This window comes from Austrofundulus limnaeus, unplaced genomic scaffold (assembly GCF_001266775.1).
Source record: "Austrofundulus limnaeus strain Quisiro unplaced genomic scaffold, Austrofundulus_limnaeus-1.0 Scaffold10, whole genome shotgun sequence".
In the NCBI taxonomy this organism is placed as follows: domain Eukaryota; kingdom Metazoa; phylum Chordata; class Actinopteri; order Cyprinodontiformes; family Rivulidae; genus Austrofundulus; species Austrofundulus limnaeus.
This window is the reverse complement of record NW_013952412.1, coordinates 3,705,428-3,721,704: the sequence shown is the minus strand read 5'-3', so window position 1 is coordinate 3,721,704 and position 16,277 is coordinate 3,705,428. Positions and strand designations below refer to the sequence as shown.

Here is a 16,277-nt window from a genome sequence, read left to right as displayed (position 1 = left end):
CTTTATTAGAAGTAAAACAAAAGTTATTTTTTTCTGTAGAAAATTTGATTTTTTTTCTTCCATTTTCTCTTTCTAGTTTTCAAACATTGTTTGCATTATGGCTGCAATTTAAGTTATTTTCTATCTTGAATTTAGCCACAYTGAGCATTTAAAGATGTCTGTAAATTGTATGAAGCACTTTATTTTGGAGAAAAAACTTTATTTTTTGTTATAGATAATCAAATTAATAATACATTTTAAGCTTTAAACAATCTACTTACAGTATACAGTAATAATTTAACAGTTAAAGTTTCTAAATTGCATGCATTTAAGATAACYTATACTATGACATGGATCAAATAAATTTCAGTATGCAGTTAGGGAGGGAAATGTAACATAATGACAAAATCTGACGTATTGACAAAATCCACTGCGTTGACAGTGGAAAATGTAGTTTTTGAAAAAAAAATCACTACAACAAGTAATAGGAAAATATTGTTTCTGGACATTAGTGATTGAAAACCTTGCCCCTGTTATTAGCCAATGTAGCATCTTTACAACATGACACTGACCGAGCAGATAGTCGAGCGACGTAACACCGGTCGAAACTAAGAGCTGTCCATTTTGCACCGAAGGTCTGGTACCGGGTATGGRGATTAATTTGCTCYTCGTTTTCTTCTGAAAGCTTGTAGTATTGAACGGTAAACGTTCAGCTGAAGTCTTATCCACACTGCTCATGGAMGCTGCCATATTGCTAGTAACATGGCGACGCCCTCAACGTTTAGGTGCACACTGTCCAATCAGAAACGCGTTTGTTGAGGCTTGACCAATGAAGATAGAGAATGTTGTGAYGTTGATTCAGAAAACGGAAGTGTAATTTGTTTTGATCGGTGCATGGTCAGAACGTGAATGACAGTCTGGTAAGTAAAGAAAACGACGCTGTTATTTGTTTTTCTAAGTTAGCCGCAACATTTCTGTATGCATGTACGTTCACATCCGTTATTTCACTTGTATTTTCTAGATCTAAAAATAAAAATATATAGTGGCTTTTTTTTTGTGCGGAAACGACCTTGTTGTCGGAGTTTAAAAAAATCCGAACATGCTACACATATCATATGTGTACAAAAGCAAACAAAATTACAAAAGCAAACAAAATTACAAAAGCAAAACATGTGTCATATGTTTTGCTTTTGTAATATTGTCTTAGAGTAAAGGATCGTTACTGCACAAATAAAACTGAACTACAACGCACAAATTAAATTAAGCCATAATGCGCTTCAGTAAGCAAAAAGGAAATGATTTTTGCAGCAGTTTCCTTTATAAACTAAACTATATGTATCCTTTCACCTCTCCCCATTCTCCTTTAAAACCGTCCTTACAAACCACAAAGTTAAACTCTCCATATGAAGACAAAAGAGATATAAAATAGAAACAGTGGTGTTTAAGTATTCCAGGTGCATATTCTCCATCTTTGTTAGGATAGGGTAGCATCATCTATTGTTAACAAGCACTTCAATCCATACCTTCATTAATCAGTTCATCCATTCATTAATCTGTCCACTCCCTATAATCTCAATTTAGGAAGTCTGACAGCAGGATAGATGTGCTTTGATTTCCAAAATGTGTTCAGGCAGCCRTGTTTTGTTGAAATGCATATTAAAATATTCTCAATTTTGTTGTGCTTCATGGCCTTAGTTCTATTTTTCAGTAATTACATATTCCTCATTATTGAATTATTGAGGTAAAGAAATGGTTTAATCTCTTTTTTTTGCTCCTGTTCTTTACAGCCGTTTCGTCGTTTTTTTCGTGTGCGTGTTTGAACGTAATTAAGTTTTCAAAGGTTTAGTCAGATGATGTTAGCAGTTTTCTTGTTGGCATAGCTTTTCATAATAATATGCTAAAATAAATTGGCAGCTTCAATTCAACTCAGTTTATTTATATAGACTTAATTGATGTAGTTGTAGTGGTTTGTCAACCTTCCTAGCATCCAAAACAGAGCAGATAGCTGTTTTAAAAATTACTAGACAAAACAATTCTATTTAAGAACTTGCACAAATGGTTGGTTGGTTGGTTGGACTGTACTTATATAGCGCCTTTCCATCCATCCAGGACACTCAAAGCACTTCACACCACAGACATTCACCCATGCACACACACACATTCACACACAAATGATTGGTCCTCTAATCATTTGTACCATATGAAAGGATTATCAGATTTAGGAGGAAACTGTTTACATTATCCTTTCTATGTTTCAGTTGCAAAACATCGTAAATCAGAAATGTTGTGATTTTTGTTGAAAATGCAAAGCCACCATATCAGTAAAATGAAGTGGTTAAGTAATTTTACTGGGTAAAGCTGACATTTTTCATGTAAATACAAAAGAGATAGATCAGGATATGATACAGTATGTTTGTACATTCTGTTTTTTTTTAGAAAGAAGTTTGTGTTAAATTGTGCTCTTGATGTTGTACATAGATACTTTCCCAAAGTAATAGAACTAAGAAAATGAGATTGCTGCACCACAGGGCTCCATCTGATCAGACCGGGTAAATTAGGGGCTCTCTTGTAGACACTTTTTCTTTACATTTTCATGTTTCTTGTATCTTTTCCAGTTGCTTTTTTTTCTGCTTGCAAAAACCACAAACTGCTCAATTTCAYGTATTTTGAAAATTCTTAATGCTTTGCACCAATAAAACTGTTGGACYGAAGAGTTATCAGTATTCTCCTTAAGACAGCTGTAAAAATCTTTGTGMAGCAGAGAAGGGCCAGAGGCAGCACAAGATTGCAGGATGCTGTGATTCTCCAGAGGAAGCACTTGCCCAACTGCTCACTTTACAAATGCTCTCAGCAGAGAAAGTCCTGCTGTTTTGACAGCAATGTTGAGACTTATGTGTGCTGACAGGAGGCCAAGGGAATATATCATGACTGACAACACTGGGCATTGTGGAAAGACAATACGAGACAAATAAGATGCGCTGACTGACCTGCATCTTGAAAGGAAAAAAACTGCTACAGCAGTACAATGTGCATAATGTGAGAATGACATTTTCTCCGTTTTATTGATTAAAAATTCCCTCTTCAACTTGTTTAAATCCTGGACTCTTTCACAAAGGGTGTTGTGTGATACAAAGCACCCTGAGTAACTGTATAAAATAACACATCACCAACGTTTCAAATCATGATTTAGCAAGTAGGTGTTTTTCTGAAAGGAGTTTTTTTTTAACAGTTCTTTCAGCTGCTATCTGATTTAGCTAAATAATAGCAGCAGTCATAACATGTCAGACCTTTCCTGGTCAGAATGTTTTGGTTTTTTTTTTTTTTTTTGTCTTATTTTGCCATCAGTGTGGATTTGTAAGAAGCAGTTGAACTTTTTCCGGAGGATGCAAGATTATCATCAACATGCATCACGTTTGTTTTGTTAATGTTGAAAGAAAAGCAAAAGTCTAAAGGAACAAGTACAATAAGTGTTTAGGATAGGCTTTGTGTACAGCTTTTTTTTATTATAAGAACAATTTTTTTCCATGTATTCAAGATTCCATACTTGAATAGCTTTATTTTGGTCTCCTGAGATATATATATATATATATATATATTGCAGATGCTCCATTTGAGTCATATTTAGTTTAACTAAGAGACTTAAAGACTGTTAAAAACAATGCTCTGGTAGAATTAAAGGAAACTACTATCTTAAAATTAGTATCTTTATTGAGATGTCTGTCACTACCCAGGACTAAAATRTATAAATTTGTGTTGTGTGTCAGGCAGTGGGTAACCCAAACTTCTTTGTAAAACTGATACAACATTAGATAAGATCTCTGAACTCTCTCAGCACCGGACCAGCACCACACAATCTCTTGTGGTCAATACAATAAGGCTTAGTAACTGGCTTTCCATTGAATGTAATTGGCTGGGGACTCTGTCAGCCTGTGCTTCCTTTCAGCTTGCAGCAGTTGTATTCATATCACTTGGCTATTATTTGTTCTAGCTGACCCACTGATTGTAGGTATAAACTAAAAGCTCCTCAAATAGTAACCTCACTCAGCTGTTTCACGGCTTCGTCGCTGTTGGCAACAATGAAAAGACCAATATGGAGATCAGTCTTTCAAATTAAGTGTCTGATRAAAGGCAGAATAACGAAAGATGGGAGCTGCACACACTGCCACTGGGACTTTTACATCTGTTACTCCCCATCCATCCAGGTGTCWGTATTTAAATCAACAGGATTAACTCTGATTGAACTGATAGTTGAAACAGACCCCCTTGTTTACCCAAAGCTCCTCCTTTTTATATCTCGCATTAAGATCAAATCAAGCCATGCGCAACAGGACTAACTCCCCGCACTCCCCTGCCTTCTGCTGTCCAGAAGAAAGACATCAGAGGTGGGATTCGTCCCCACTCTGTTCTAGCTGCTCCTCCAGACTCCCTTCCATCTGTGATCCTCAGGGAGGAGAAGAATATCTGACAAGGGGCTCGTAAGCCTCTTAGCCCCCCTGTTGCCCAGTTCTCTCTCAGCCCATGTTTTCCTAATTTGGTTGTGTAAGAAGTCCACCACAAGGCCCTTGTGTGCTGTTTGGAATGATATTCTCTTTGTGGTGTAATAGACTGGCTATGTATATCAATTAACACTGCACACCCATGGCAAGGTCAAATCTCTGGAGAGCAGTGGAGATAATTCCTTTCTGACTATTTCCTTATGGCTTCAATAATGTGCATTTAATTAGAWATCAGTTTTGGACAATGGTTATTTACTATATTTAGTTACCATTTCTACAGCTGTTCCTTTTAATTACCTCATTTGATAAACTGAGTGAAACACTAAAATACATATTATTTAAGGCCTCTTTTTTCTGATGAATTTGATTTGAAATATAATGAGAATATTTTTATTTAAAAAACATAGTAAATCTTTAGGTTTAAAACAGTATTAAGCAAATGTGTAATCTGACACTTTTTGTGTAAGTGTTCAAAATGCAGCACAGTTTTTAGGACTTGTTTCTCTTTTCAACAGGCAAGATGAATTGATCACATTTGATGCCTGTAATGTTTTTTTGACAGACGAAAGACATAACTGGTCTCCTAATTTTATAAACACTTTATGTTCTTATTATAGAACAAAATATTAGTATTTTGTCCTCATTCATCTAGACATGACTGCTCACTGCTGAATGAATGGAGATCCCACAATAAGAGGATCACAAAGTTAAACACACAATGATGTTTCCRTCTGCTGCTACTTATATGGGATCCCCCTCTTTTCCTCACTGTAGCAGTGCGGTGCAACAACAGGAGGCCAGCAGTCACAGATGGTTCTGCAGGAAAGGCTGCATTGACTTATTTTTGCACCCCCCCCCCCGAACATGTTTGGCGTGTAATCCTGGATTAACAGGGAGACGTTGTGTTATTTTACAGCTGTAATACAGCATTCAATTAATGCTTGTTGCCCCACCACACACACATGAACTGGGTATTAGGGGCAAGAGATAGTGTGGGTTGCCCGACTCTTTGCCTCGGGGAAATTAGAGGTGATAGAGATCTAATAAAAGGTCTCTGTGGATATGCACCCCATTCTGAATCCCAAAAGAGTCCCTTCACCCATACACTTTATATGAAACAYGCAGGTGATGCTATTGTCTGTGCATATGCACACAAACACACCCATGCACACTATCAATGACTGCGCATGCTTTAGAGAACCAGGCGGCTGCATATGGACCCTTGATATCAGTCACTGGCCGTGTGATCTTGTTATGCAAAGTCCCCTAATCCCTACCTATGATGAATGCATGCTGGAATGGAGAGGTGGGGGGGAGTGATGAAACAGAGATATGAGAGCAGCTGCATGGGAGGCTGTCCACTTTGCGAATGAGTTCTAACAAAGATTTTTGATCCCTAGTCCAGCAGAAGGAGGTGCACATGTGAGATCATGTCTGAGAGAGCATTACAGTACCACACTTGATGGTGGTGAAGCATACTGAGACTATGAAGAAGGGAGATGGACATGCTGCCTCAGTGCAGACCTGTGATTCACATTAACCTTTAGACCACTTTCTTCCCAACTGAGGAATTAGAGGGCCAGAGGTGTTATTCTACCAGCTAGGGGAGTACTGAATTTATAGGTCCTGCAGAACTGAACAAGATAAAGGGGAAAGGTGCACTTCATTTGGGCTCTACACTGAGYATCTATATGTCCCCCTTCACCTGCTCAAGCTCCTGCAGTATTTGTGAAAAGCTGAGGGTTGCCAGGGGTGACTGTGGTATGGAGAGAGTAACAGTAAGGAAGAGAGAGGATGAAGTTGGTCTTTTTTGGATCAGAAAGGACGGTGAATGGGCCAAAGAGACAAACCATGCTAGGAATGAAAGAATAGATACAAAGTTTAATAGGTGAAGTCTAGCTGGAATGAATGAGAGAACATTGTGTGTGAGAGAGAGAGAAAGAGAAAAGTAGATAGAGTAATGGGATTAGGGGTAACACCTTTGGCAGGGCTCATAGAGCCACCTGACACCCAGTCTGTTGGGAACCTGGGGAGAAAGGGGGTGGAGGTAAGGGAGAAATTGGGGGCCTAATCCTTTTCCATCTTTGGGAAGTCATTCCCAAAGCTCTGAGGATTTGGGGCTTTGGTTTCCGCTCTGCTTGCTTTGGTTAATAATACCCTGGGAGGGAAAGAAGACATGGAGAGAGATTGAGAGAAAAAGACACAAGGAATAGAGGAGATGAAGAAAAAGATTTCTTTACCCTGTGGTGGACTAGCCGGACAGCAGCCTGAGCAAAAAGAAAATGACTGAAGCAACAGTAACATTTAAACCTTATACTMTCTATTGTTAGACAGTTTCATAGCAGGTGCTTTTCTTCATATGCACCCATGACAGTGTGTAAATACTGGTTTGCTTTTCTCTGTCCATCCCACAGGTTGAGTAAAAGTCAATAACCTGAGAGTGGCTGAGATGTTTGCTTAGAAGATACGTGTGCATAGTCCTTGTTTGTGTTTGAATGACATTGTTTGCAGGGCAAGTTGTAAGGGTGCCGAGGTGTTTTTGTGTTTCTATGGAGCTGACAGGAGTTGATAACAGCTTTAATGATTGTGGCGGTAGTAGAGGCAGCACAAAGTCAGAGGCTGGCTGCAGACAGAGCCAGAGCTGCTTGGCTGGATGTGTCACAGCTTCTGTGTTTGTCCATCACCTGAGCRCAAGGTGTTGATGGGTCCATCCTACACAGGACCAAAGTTCAGGACAGTTTTCTGGTGTGAACTGGCCACTCAGCCCCTGAGAATGAAACACTAAAGAATGAAGAATGTGTCATCATAGCATTTGGCCAACTGTGGCAACCTTGTTCACACCTTTAAAAATTAAACTCCAAACAGCTTTAAAAAAATCCTTTAAAGAATTTAAGTCTGCCAGGTCTGGAACAGTCTTAGTGGCAGTATATGTGTCGTAACTTTTGTTTTTTCTGTTTCATAGGTGAAGATGTTTCGTCGTGTGCTAGGGAAGACCTTGGGCTTTGTSGGTTACACAATCCAGTATGGCTGCATTGCACACTGTGCCTTTGAATACATTGGAGAGTTTGTGGTGGTTTGTATTACTTGAATTATAGACATTATTTATCTTTTCTCATATTTTTTTGCATAATACATAATAAATTATTTTGTTGTCTTTTGTCTTGACTTAGTGTTCTGGCCCATCCATGGAGCCCACCATTGTAAACCATGATGTTGTCTTCTCTGAACGCATGAGTCGTCATCTTTGTAAAATACAAAAGTGGGTAGGACTGATGTGCATCATAACAGCAGATACAGTATTAAGTGTACTTTTACATTCACGAATGCTTTTGGCTTATAATTATACAAATATACGTTATAGAAAATATCAGATGTGTCGTAATTAATCTGTATGCTTATGTTTTGTTTTCAGGGGTGACATTGTAATTGCAAAAAGTCCATTTGATCCAAATGTGAACATCTGTAAAAGAGTAATAGGGCTRGAAGGTGACAAGATCTGCACAAGTTCCCCATCAAATTTGTTCAAAACCCACAAATATGTGAGTATATTTACATTATACACATATAAACGTGTTGAGGTGTAGGACTTTTCATTTCCTTATATGGATTGCATATATTTTTCTACCTGCTTTACCAAGTGAGAATCCATTTGTTAGGCCTACTTCAAACAACCACAGCTCAGTGTGTTCATAGAAAGAAAACAGAAAGTTACAGTTTAATAAAGAATGAATGAATAAGGTGTTTAGTAGAAAACACTTGATAGTCTCTTTCACCATAAAATGCCAAGGAAATACTTTATGCATTATGCAGAATTGTGTCTCTGTTTTTCTTTGGATGTGCACCACAGTCTATGCGCTGACTTGTTTACATTTTAGGCCATGTACATCTATTTTGTGTCACTGATCAAAAATATCAGCTTTTGACAACACCTATATTTCCTCAGAACAGTGATAAAACCTGAGAGTGAACGAGGTTTCGGCCACTGAAACCACTGTCATTGCTTTTCTATTACTACTCTCCCCAACACCCACAGCTCAGGCCTGCAATCTCTCTGAAGCCTGTTAGAGTTAGTGCCAGCCGAATGGACAGACTGATGGGTGGGAGGAGGGTTGTCTGAGTGTGTGTTTGTGTGTGCGACACTATATGAGAGTCCACAAACCAAAGGCTGTGTTTATGTTGCATGTGTTTGAATTTTTGTTGTATTTTATAGACTATAGGCAGACACTTGGATAAGGTTATCGAAACACAGCACAAGGCCAAGTCTGCAAGTGCCATTCATCAAATGAAAGTAAATACTTTGGTTTCTTCTACTTTCTTTGCATTTAYATACAGATGACTAGAACTTCCAAGCAGTGGGATCAGTGCATTATGATCTATCAATATATGTTGAAAAATGTTTCAGTTTTGAGGCATTTTTTAAGTTTAAACTGCAGTCTTCAAGATTACTTCAAGTTTAAGTTTGTTTCTTTTGACTCCCACTTACTTTGTTTTTTCCTACTGGTTCACTCATATTTTTAGTGTAGGCAATCCTAAATGGTACAGGTTTCACTTTTCAGATCAATGGGCACTCTTCTAAACTGCTTTAGGACAGTTCAATCTTCCTTCTTTTGCCCTTGAGTTAAAAGTTGATATGTGTTAGGTATTACCTTCTGGTACGTAAAAGGATGCTTGTTTGTTTTTTTTGTTTTTTTTGTTCTGCTCTTGGAGGATTAAGACGCTTTTCCCCTCTCTCCCGCTTTCTCTTATCTTTCCCTGCTTTGCTGCTTGGAGCCTCCTCTAAATTTTCATCCAAAACCAAAAATTATAGATTTATTTTTATGGATTTGGTTAGCTGGTCTCAATAAATTTTTGGAACATTTTTTTTTCCATTGGAGGACATGTCAAAGGTGGGACCTCTGTTCTACTCTATTCAACCAGCTGGATATATATTTGGATTCTGATCACTGGATTCTACAGATTGGCTTGGTGGTCTCCTGGTGTTCTACAAAAGGTTGGTGGCTAGTCAGGCCCTTTCCTGGCTGCCTGACCAATATGAAGGATTGCCGTGCTTTCAGCACTCAGACTTTTGCCTTGTGCGAGCTTGGACTTGGTCTGCAAGCGGTTCTGCTGAGGGTTGCGGGCTGGCTGTGGTTCCTGGACTTTGCTGGCAAGATGGAATTGATCTTGGAGCAGCTGAGAGCTCAGCTCGGCGGAATTATCCACACTATTTGTGTAATTGGATTCACCACCTTAAGATGTACCAGCGGACATTAAGGGAGATGGAAAATTATTATTGTCTGCCTGACCAAAAACATTTTCTCTGTTCCCAAATAACTGATTACAGATTTGTCCCCCCCCCCGGATCAAAATTTTCTGGAGTGTTTACGTTGACTTGTGGCTCCTCTCTCACCTCTCCCTGTCTTACTCTGTTTAATCTGATCTCCTGAAGGTCAGTCTGGAGCTGCACAGAATGAACTATTCAACACCAGTATTCTGAACTATGACTGAACTACGTTTTTTTTTCTTTTGGGAGGCTGGATTCTTCGGACTCATTCCCTTTAAATTCCCTTACTCCTCTGGCTAATAAATGTGCTCTTGCTTTGTAGTGTTTTTTTAATAAACACCATAGTGTATCATATTTCGATGATATAATACGATGTTATTTTTTTTCCTCATCTAATCTTCTATGGTATTTTCATTTTTCTTTTTAGAGGTAGCGCGACCCCTGCTGGTTACCGCATGACCTGGTCACCTGTTCCCCCATGTTTTTGTCGTGTGTGTGTCTTCTTGAATGGGTGTTCTTAAATGTAATTTCATTGTGCTCAAGTACAATGACAATAAAGGAATCAATCAATCAATCAATCAATCAATCAATCAATCAGTCAATCAATACCAAAACACGTATTCCAATTTCATCTATGTATGAATGTATGTGTAAGGACAATAGGTAAAACAATAACACATTATCTGATATTTTAACTGACAAGTAAATTAGTTGATCTAACCAACCAATATTACAATGGACTAATGCTAAACTCAAGACTTGGAAATGTAAAAACTGAAGGGTAACTTGGTTATTATCAAATTATTTCTGATACATAACTTTGTCTATTGTATTCACAACAGTCCAAATAAATGCATTAATACATTTCAGCTTTACTCAGATAAACTGAGCCGACAAGGATAACACATAACAGCTGTTTAGGAAATATTAGAACTTACTAGTTTTCACACATTTTAATGCTATATAGGGATGATGATGATGATAATGATGATGCACAATACCTAGAGCATTTTAATTTTATAYATTGTCATATTTATTTATTACGTTTTTACCTCCTGGGGATAAAATGACTGTGTGACAGTTGGCGCAACAGAGAAAATACCTGTTGTTAACTTAAATGTCTGAGTCTCCTCAGGGAGTTGATGTGTTTTTTCCCCTCTCCTTGAGGGGGTTCAAATGTTTGTGTGTGATGATTATGTTGGTGTGAAGCATTATTTGTAGGGAGAATTTTTTTTCTTACTTTTTATAGTAGTGTTAGACCCTGTCTCTTTTCTTGGCCTCTTTTCTTGTTCAGGCAGATAGACACAGCTTTTCCCCCCTCAGAGATCCAACAACTGACTAATTGCTCCCTCACCTTTTAGAAATCATTTCTGTGTCGCAGCTTTTGTGTCAAAACAGTGCCACTTGATCCTAATGTTATATCAGACGAGAGAGAAAGGCACGTGAAAGAAAAGGCACCCATTCATTCTGTTCTTTGCGGTAAAGTAACACGAAATAATATAGCAAAGGCTTAGCTCAATATTCAAATGCAGTATTAAGTTGAACGTAAATCCTCACCCCAATCATGTTAAAATAATGAGCAGTGTAATGACATGGCTGTTGAACAACATTCCTCCACAGTGAGGAGAGCTCCAGTTTCGGTTCTTCTCGACACGTCTCTGACAGGTACACAATGCCTGGCATGGACCCAACCTGCAACCGCTGAACTAGTGCTTTCTTTGCCATCCATCACAACAAAGTTCCCCCAACCTGCAGTATTTAAAAATACTTCAGCTCTGCATTGAGCTTCTGTGGATATTTAAAAACACAGAGAAATGTTCTCCTGTCAAAAGCAGACATATTGATACCATTGGGAACCAAAGTGACAGAAATGCCACCGCTCTGTCTGCAGAGAAACAGATTAATTACAGGCCTTATGTGCTGAAAAAAAAAATAAAGCCAGTGAATGAAGTTGTAGTAAGAAACAATGTCACAATAAATGTATTATCTGGTTTCGTCAGTCTTATTTAAACTCAGAGGTTTCGCTTTAACTTATTCTGTTTCTGTTGTGTTACTCACTCACTTGTGACTCACAAGGTGATACGGTCCAAATGCCTATTGTAGTTCTGACCACAACAAGACAGGTCAGGTTTCCGACCTTTTCTTTTTATCACTTTACTGAAATGTTACCAGTTAATCTTTTAAGCAGATTTGTCTTTACTCTTGCTTGAGTTTCTCTTTGATGTCATTTGCTTTACAAAGCTACAAATACAGTACAAGCCGATAGCTACACTTCTTTTTGCATCACCGGCAAAATGGGTTCTGTGTATGTGGTGTAAAGTTTATTACAGTGTGTTATTGGAGTTGTGATGGTCCAACATTGATAGAACTTAACACAGTTAGTGCCTGACCCCATATGTTTTGTGCTTACAACATTTTCCCTTTCAGAGGTCACACGTTATGAAGGAGCACACATTTAAATTATTTGATGCAACTGAGTTACTGACATTTTGGCCCATTTTCTGCCCCAAAAAATATATTTTTATTGCCTAAAAGAAGCCTTAGATTATTTACTGCTGACAAACAAGTGTTGTGCATCACTGGCAGGAGTGTGTAAAGAGGGAAATTCTCATTTATCAGAACAGAGTCCAAGCAACATTATTATTATGGGACTCAAAGACAAAATGAACAACAATAAATCTCCCCTAAACAATTCAAGTAGTGATTGGATTGATTTTTTTCATGGCCTGCATTGTTGCAACAAAAGTTAAGCTGTTGTTTTACAAATTACTTGCCTCTGAATATTAACAGGTCCACTAAATTTGGATTCTTGTCTAGTGATTTGGTCACATGAACCGATTGTGCATGTATTTATAACACACTGCAGAATTTGACCCTTATAGAGTTGAACTGCCCCCATAACCACAGTAACTGATTTGCATCCAGATGCAAATTTGCCCAGATAGTAACTCTGTCCGACAGTGGATGTTTTTGCTGTGGTTGTTTGGATGTTTCTGATTTGCATCGGTGTTGTTGATCAGTTTGTGGGTTGAATGGAATCATTTTACAAAATGTTTGAACAGGTGGACAGAAAGTTTTCTAATCAAACCGATATACCTGTAGGATCAACACAACCAAGAAGATTTAAAAGAAAAGTAAAAATGATCGCTTTCGATTTGGCAGATGACAAACAATTGTGTTTCTCTCTTTTTTTGTGCTTGGGAGCCAGCATATGTTACCATGTTAATGAGGTGTAATGGTGAGAATCCAGCATGCTGACATATGGTTCTCAGATGACTCCTTTAATGATATTCATTTGTGTCATTGTTAGTCAGTGAGTTGTTTACCTCATGTTAGGTCAATGTGTCACTGGCTTGTGATTATGTCACATCATCTGTCTCAATTATCAAATATGAAATAAAATGCAGCATCTCACTGTAGGACTGAGGACTAATCAAAGAGCAGAGTGATCAGAATAAAGAGCTCAAACACAGGCAAAGATGTGACTTCACCCTTCTGTCACTGGTTTCCTTTTTTTATTCATGTTATTCTCCTTTCAGAGGACTTTTGCCGTTAAAAAGTTAGGCAACACAAAAATAGACTCGTGGATTGTGATGCCCATTATGACAATATAATGTGTTGTTGATCCTGTCTGCACATATAGGGGGACAGCACACTTAATTAGGGCCTTGACAAGCCTACTCTCCTAAAGTGATGAGATTAATCATAATTGGTGTCACTGTGAATTAGAGCCTGCTTGGATGACCGCCCCACTGGCAGGTCGGACCGCGGTGGAGACCCTTGGACACTGCTGCTAGCAGCAGCAGAGTCTCCCTCATTCTCCCTCTACCCAGCTATCTCAGGCCCCACTCTGGCTTTGTCCCCCCAACCCCCTCGCCCATGGTAAGAGGGGCGCAGATCTTAGCCAACAGCCTAATGACCCTGTTTGAAGTCCTTCTAAATCCCTATGCCCCGACGCTGTCCGTTACCCATGACCCCTCTCCTAAGATGATTCAGGTTAAAGAAGGGACCAATAGGTTGACGTTGAGATAGGTGAGGAGGGAGGGGAAAATGAGACAGTTATTTGGAAACAATGGAACAACTCACTTTTTTTAGTTGAACTTAGTGTGAAACTCGTTTTCTGTGTGATATATATTGTCCTGCTTTTGTGTGTAATATTTTTAGGTCCCAAAAGGCCATGTATGGCTAGAAGGCGATAACCTTAAGAATTCCACTGACTCAAGGAGCTATGGTCCAATYCCCTATGCCCTCATTCGAGGGCGTGTTTGCTTAAAGGTAACAACCAAGACTTTTTCAAATGTTTTCTTTTGCAAAACTGTGTAGTTTTCTTTCATAATCCTAAGGCAAGTGTTTGCTCTTAGATAATGTCTGTTCTTTAATAAATGTTTATGTCACTCCATTGTGTCCGTTTTAGGTACAAATCAAATACTTTAGTCAGTTGGACGTTTTAAAAACAAGTGTGAATGATTACCAAAGCCTGGACAACATATTGTCTAGCTTTCCATTTTACAATGTTGTCATGTCAGTGGATGTCATCACAACCATGACCCTGGAAARGGGTCAAGCTTCCTTCTGTCCATCTGATTGGACAGCGGCACTCCACTGGAGGCCCTGCTATGACTGCTGATAAAATAACAAGACTTTTTTTTAATGAGATCAATGCATCATTAAAAACTGTGTTTTTGATTGTGCCAATTGTAAAATGAGTTTTTTCACACTTTTATAGGAAGGTGTTGTTAATATTAGATTCTTATTTATTTTTTTAACTTGTTTTTTTTTTCCTGTTTTTTCCCCTCCTATGCAGCTCTGGCCACCACATACTTTCGGTACCTTGAGTGAGAGCCCAACCCAACGCATTAATAAACCTCCAAGTAACTCAGACTCAGACTGATGCATCCCAATTTTTTATAATGTATCTTGTTTCAATTCATTTTTGAATAAAATTGCTTTTTTATTCAATTTTCTGTCTTTTTATTCAAGGATTTTTATTTTAAATAAGACTAGGGGCATTTTAAGGGATGTTTTTCAATTTACTTTTAGCTTATGCTTTTATATTTATACTATAATTTTATACTTTTAGACTTAAAATGCCTGGTTAATGAACATATTTATAATTGTCTGGCCTTTGTCATCTGGGACCGTTGTAGCTATGAATGACAGAAGAATTGCATAAAACTGTCTGTCGAACAGCTAATGGCATACATGCAAAATATTTGTGTGTTTATTCAGTAAAAGTTTCACAAATAATGAAATTAAGTTTTAAATTGGTATATAAACAATTAACAGTGCATGTGCAAAATTTAGCTGTTTTCTTTTTGTATTTAACAGTTTAAACTATAAGTTGAAATAGTGTACAGGTAGTTGTGATTTTTGTTTTGTTTTTTACAATAGGTAATCTACTTAAATCTACAAACATTATCAGTTTTATGTATGAATCTGCTTAAAATGTTATTAATGTCATGCTTACCCTGTCCTAGTTAAACAAAAGCTCCATGTTTGTTTAATATTTAATTAGTCTGCAAAGACTATTGGAAAAAATGGTTAAMATTTCCCATTTTACCATGCAATATTAATATGCACTTAGGAACGCCTCACTCTTTACTGAATACATTGTGTGGGGGTGGGGCAGTTGTAAAAAGAATTTGACTACAGTTATTGATTTTTTTATGTAGATATAACACAGGCACTCTAAATATGTCAATGAAAATCACAGATCAAATACTTTCTGCTGAGGGTGAAAAGAATAGCGTCAGCCATATCGTTGAAGTCCAAAAAATACTATTTCATTAAAACAYGTTTAAGTAAATATTTTCTTCTACATTATCTATGCATATTTTAAATCTGTGTTTTCTGTCTCAAAGCACCAATAAGTAACTAATATTTGGTCAGTAGAAAAAAAAAAAGCTGATCCTTTTTATTTCCATCAGGCTGCTGACTCKTACAAAAACCACTGCACTGCTGCACATTTGCAAGTCTTGCTCATCCTGCTCAGACCTTCCTGGGTTAGGGACATAACAGCACATTCACATACTGAGCTCAGCTGGTCATCCTCGGAGGCAGAGAGAGACTCTTCTCTTTTGAACTCCTCAGGGGAAGCGAGTTCTGGGCAGCCGTGGGTCCCTGTCCAGCTGCTTCGTCTGTCTGCGGGGGACCAGAGGGTCACAGACAAGGCTCGCTGTGACACTGAATTATCTGCCTGAGTGTGATTTGTGCCTGCTGGAAGGAATACTCAAGATAATACGTGTGTGCGCTCCACTCATGAAAAATATTCTTTAAAGGATTTGCTTCGAGCACCTTTTTTTTTTTTCTCAAGGTTTTATGTTCATCTGTTGCGTGTCAACATGGTGCTGCTGTTCAGCTGAAACGCTGACACAAGTAATCTGAGTGCATCTCCTTCAAGATACTGCCCCATGAGGAGCCATGGCTGTTGACTACCTAAGGCCCTGGTGGATAAAAAGCCGTTTCTGATTTAAGTAATTTCAACAAGGTTAAGTCTAAACAGTGGACATTCACACCACCAACAGTCAACTGGAATATAT

The 16,277-nt window shown here is 38.2% G+C and overlaps 2 protein-coding genes across 5 annotated transcripts in view; one reads left to right on the top strand and one right to left on the bottom strand.

The window, feature by feature from the left end:
* elp4 (elongator acetyltransferase complex subunit 4) overlaps positions 1-766 on the bottom strand; it is a 102,741-nt gene extending 101,975 nt beyond the window's left edge. For all 3 annotated transcript variants that reach the window (XM_014001879.1, XM_014001877.1, XM_014001878.1), the window contains exon 1: positions 552-766. In XM_014001879.1, the coding sequence (XP_013857333.1) occupies positions 552-729 (178 nt within the window). In that variant the 5' untranslated portion in view covers positions 730-766. The remainder of the gene's footprint in view (positions 1-551) is intronic.
* A 57-nt stretch (positions 767-823) lies between these two features.
* On the top strand, positions 824-14,697 carry immp1l (inner mitochondrial membrane peptidase subunit 1). Of its 2 annotated transcripts, XM_014001880.1 has the most exons (7): positions 824-899; positions 7,438-7,548; positions 7,646-7,734; positions 7,888-8,014; positions 8,686-8,763; positions 13,903-14,013; positions 14,543-14,697. In XM_014001880.1, the coding sequence occupies exons 2-7, from the start codon at positions 7,444-7,446 to the stop codon at positions 14,627-14,629; spliced, it is 597 nt and encodes a 198-aa protein (XP_013857334.1). In that variant the 5' UTR covers positions 824-899; positions 7,438-7,443; the 3' UTR covers positions 14,630-14,697. The 2 variants fall into 2 exon arrangements, with proteins under 2 accessions (XP_013857334.1, XP_013857336.1); XM_014001882.1 differs by lacking the exon at positions 8,686-8,763.
* Positions 14,698-16,277: the final 1,580 nt, after the last annotated feature.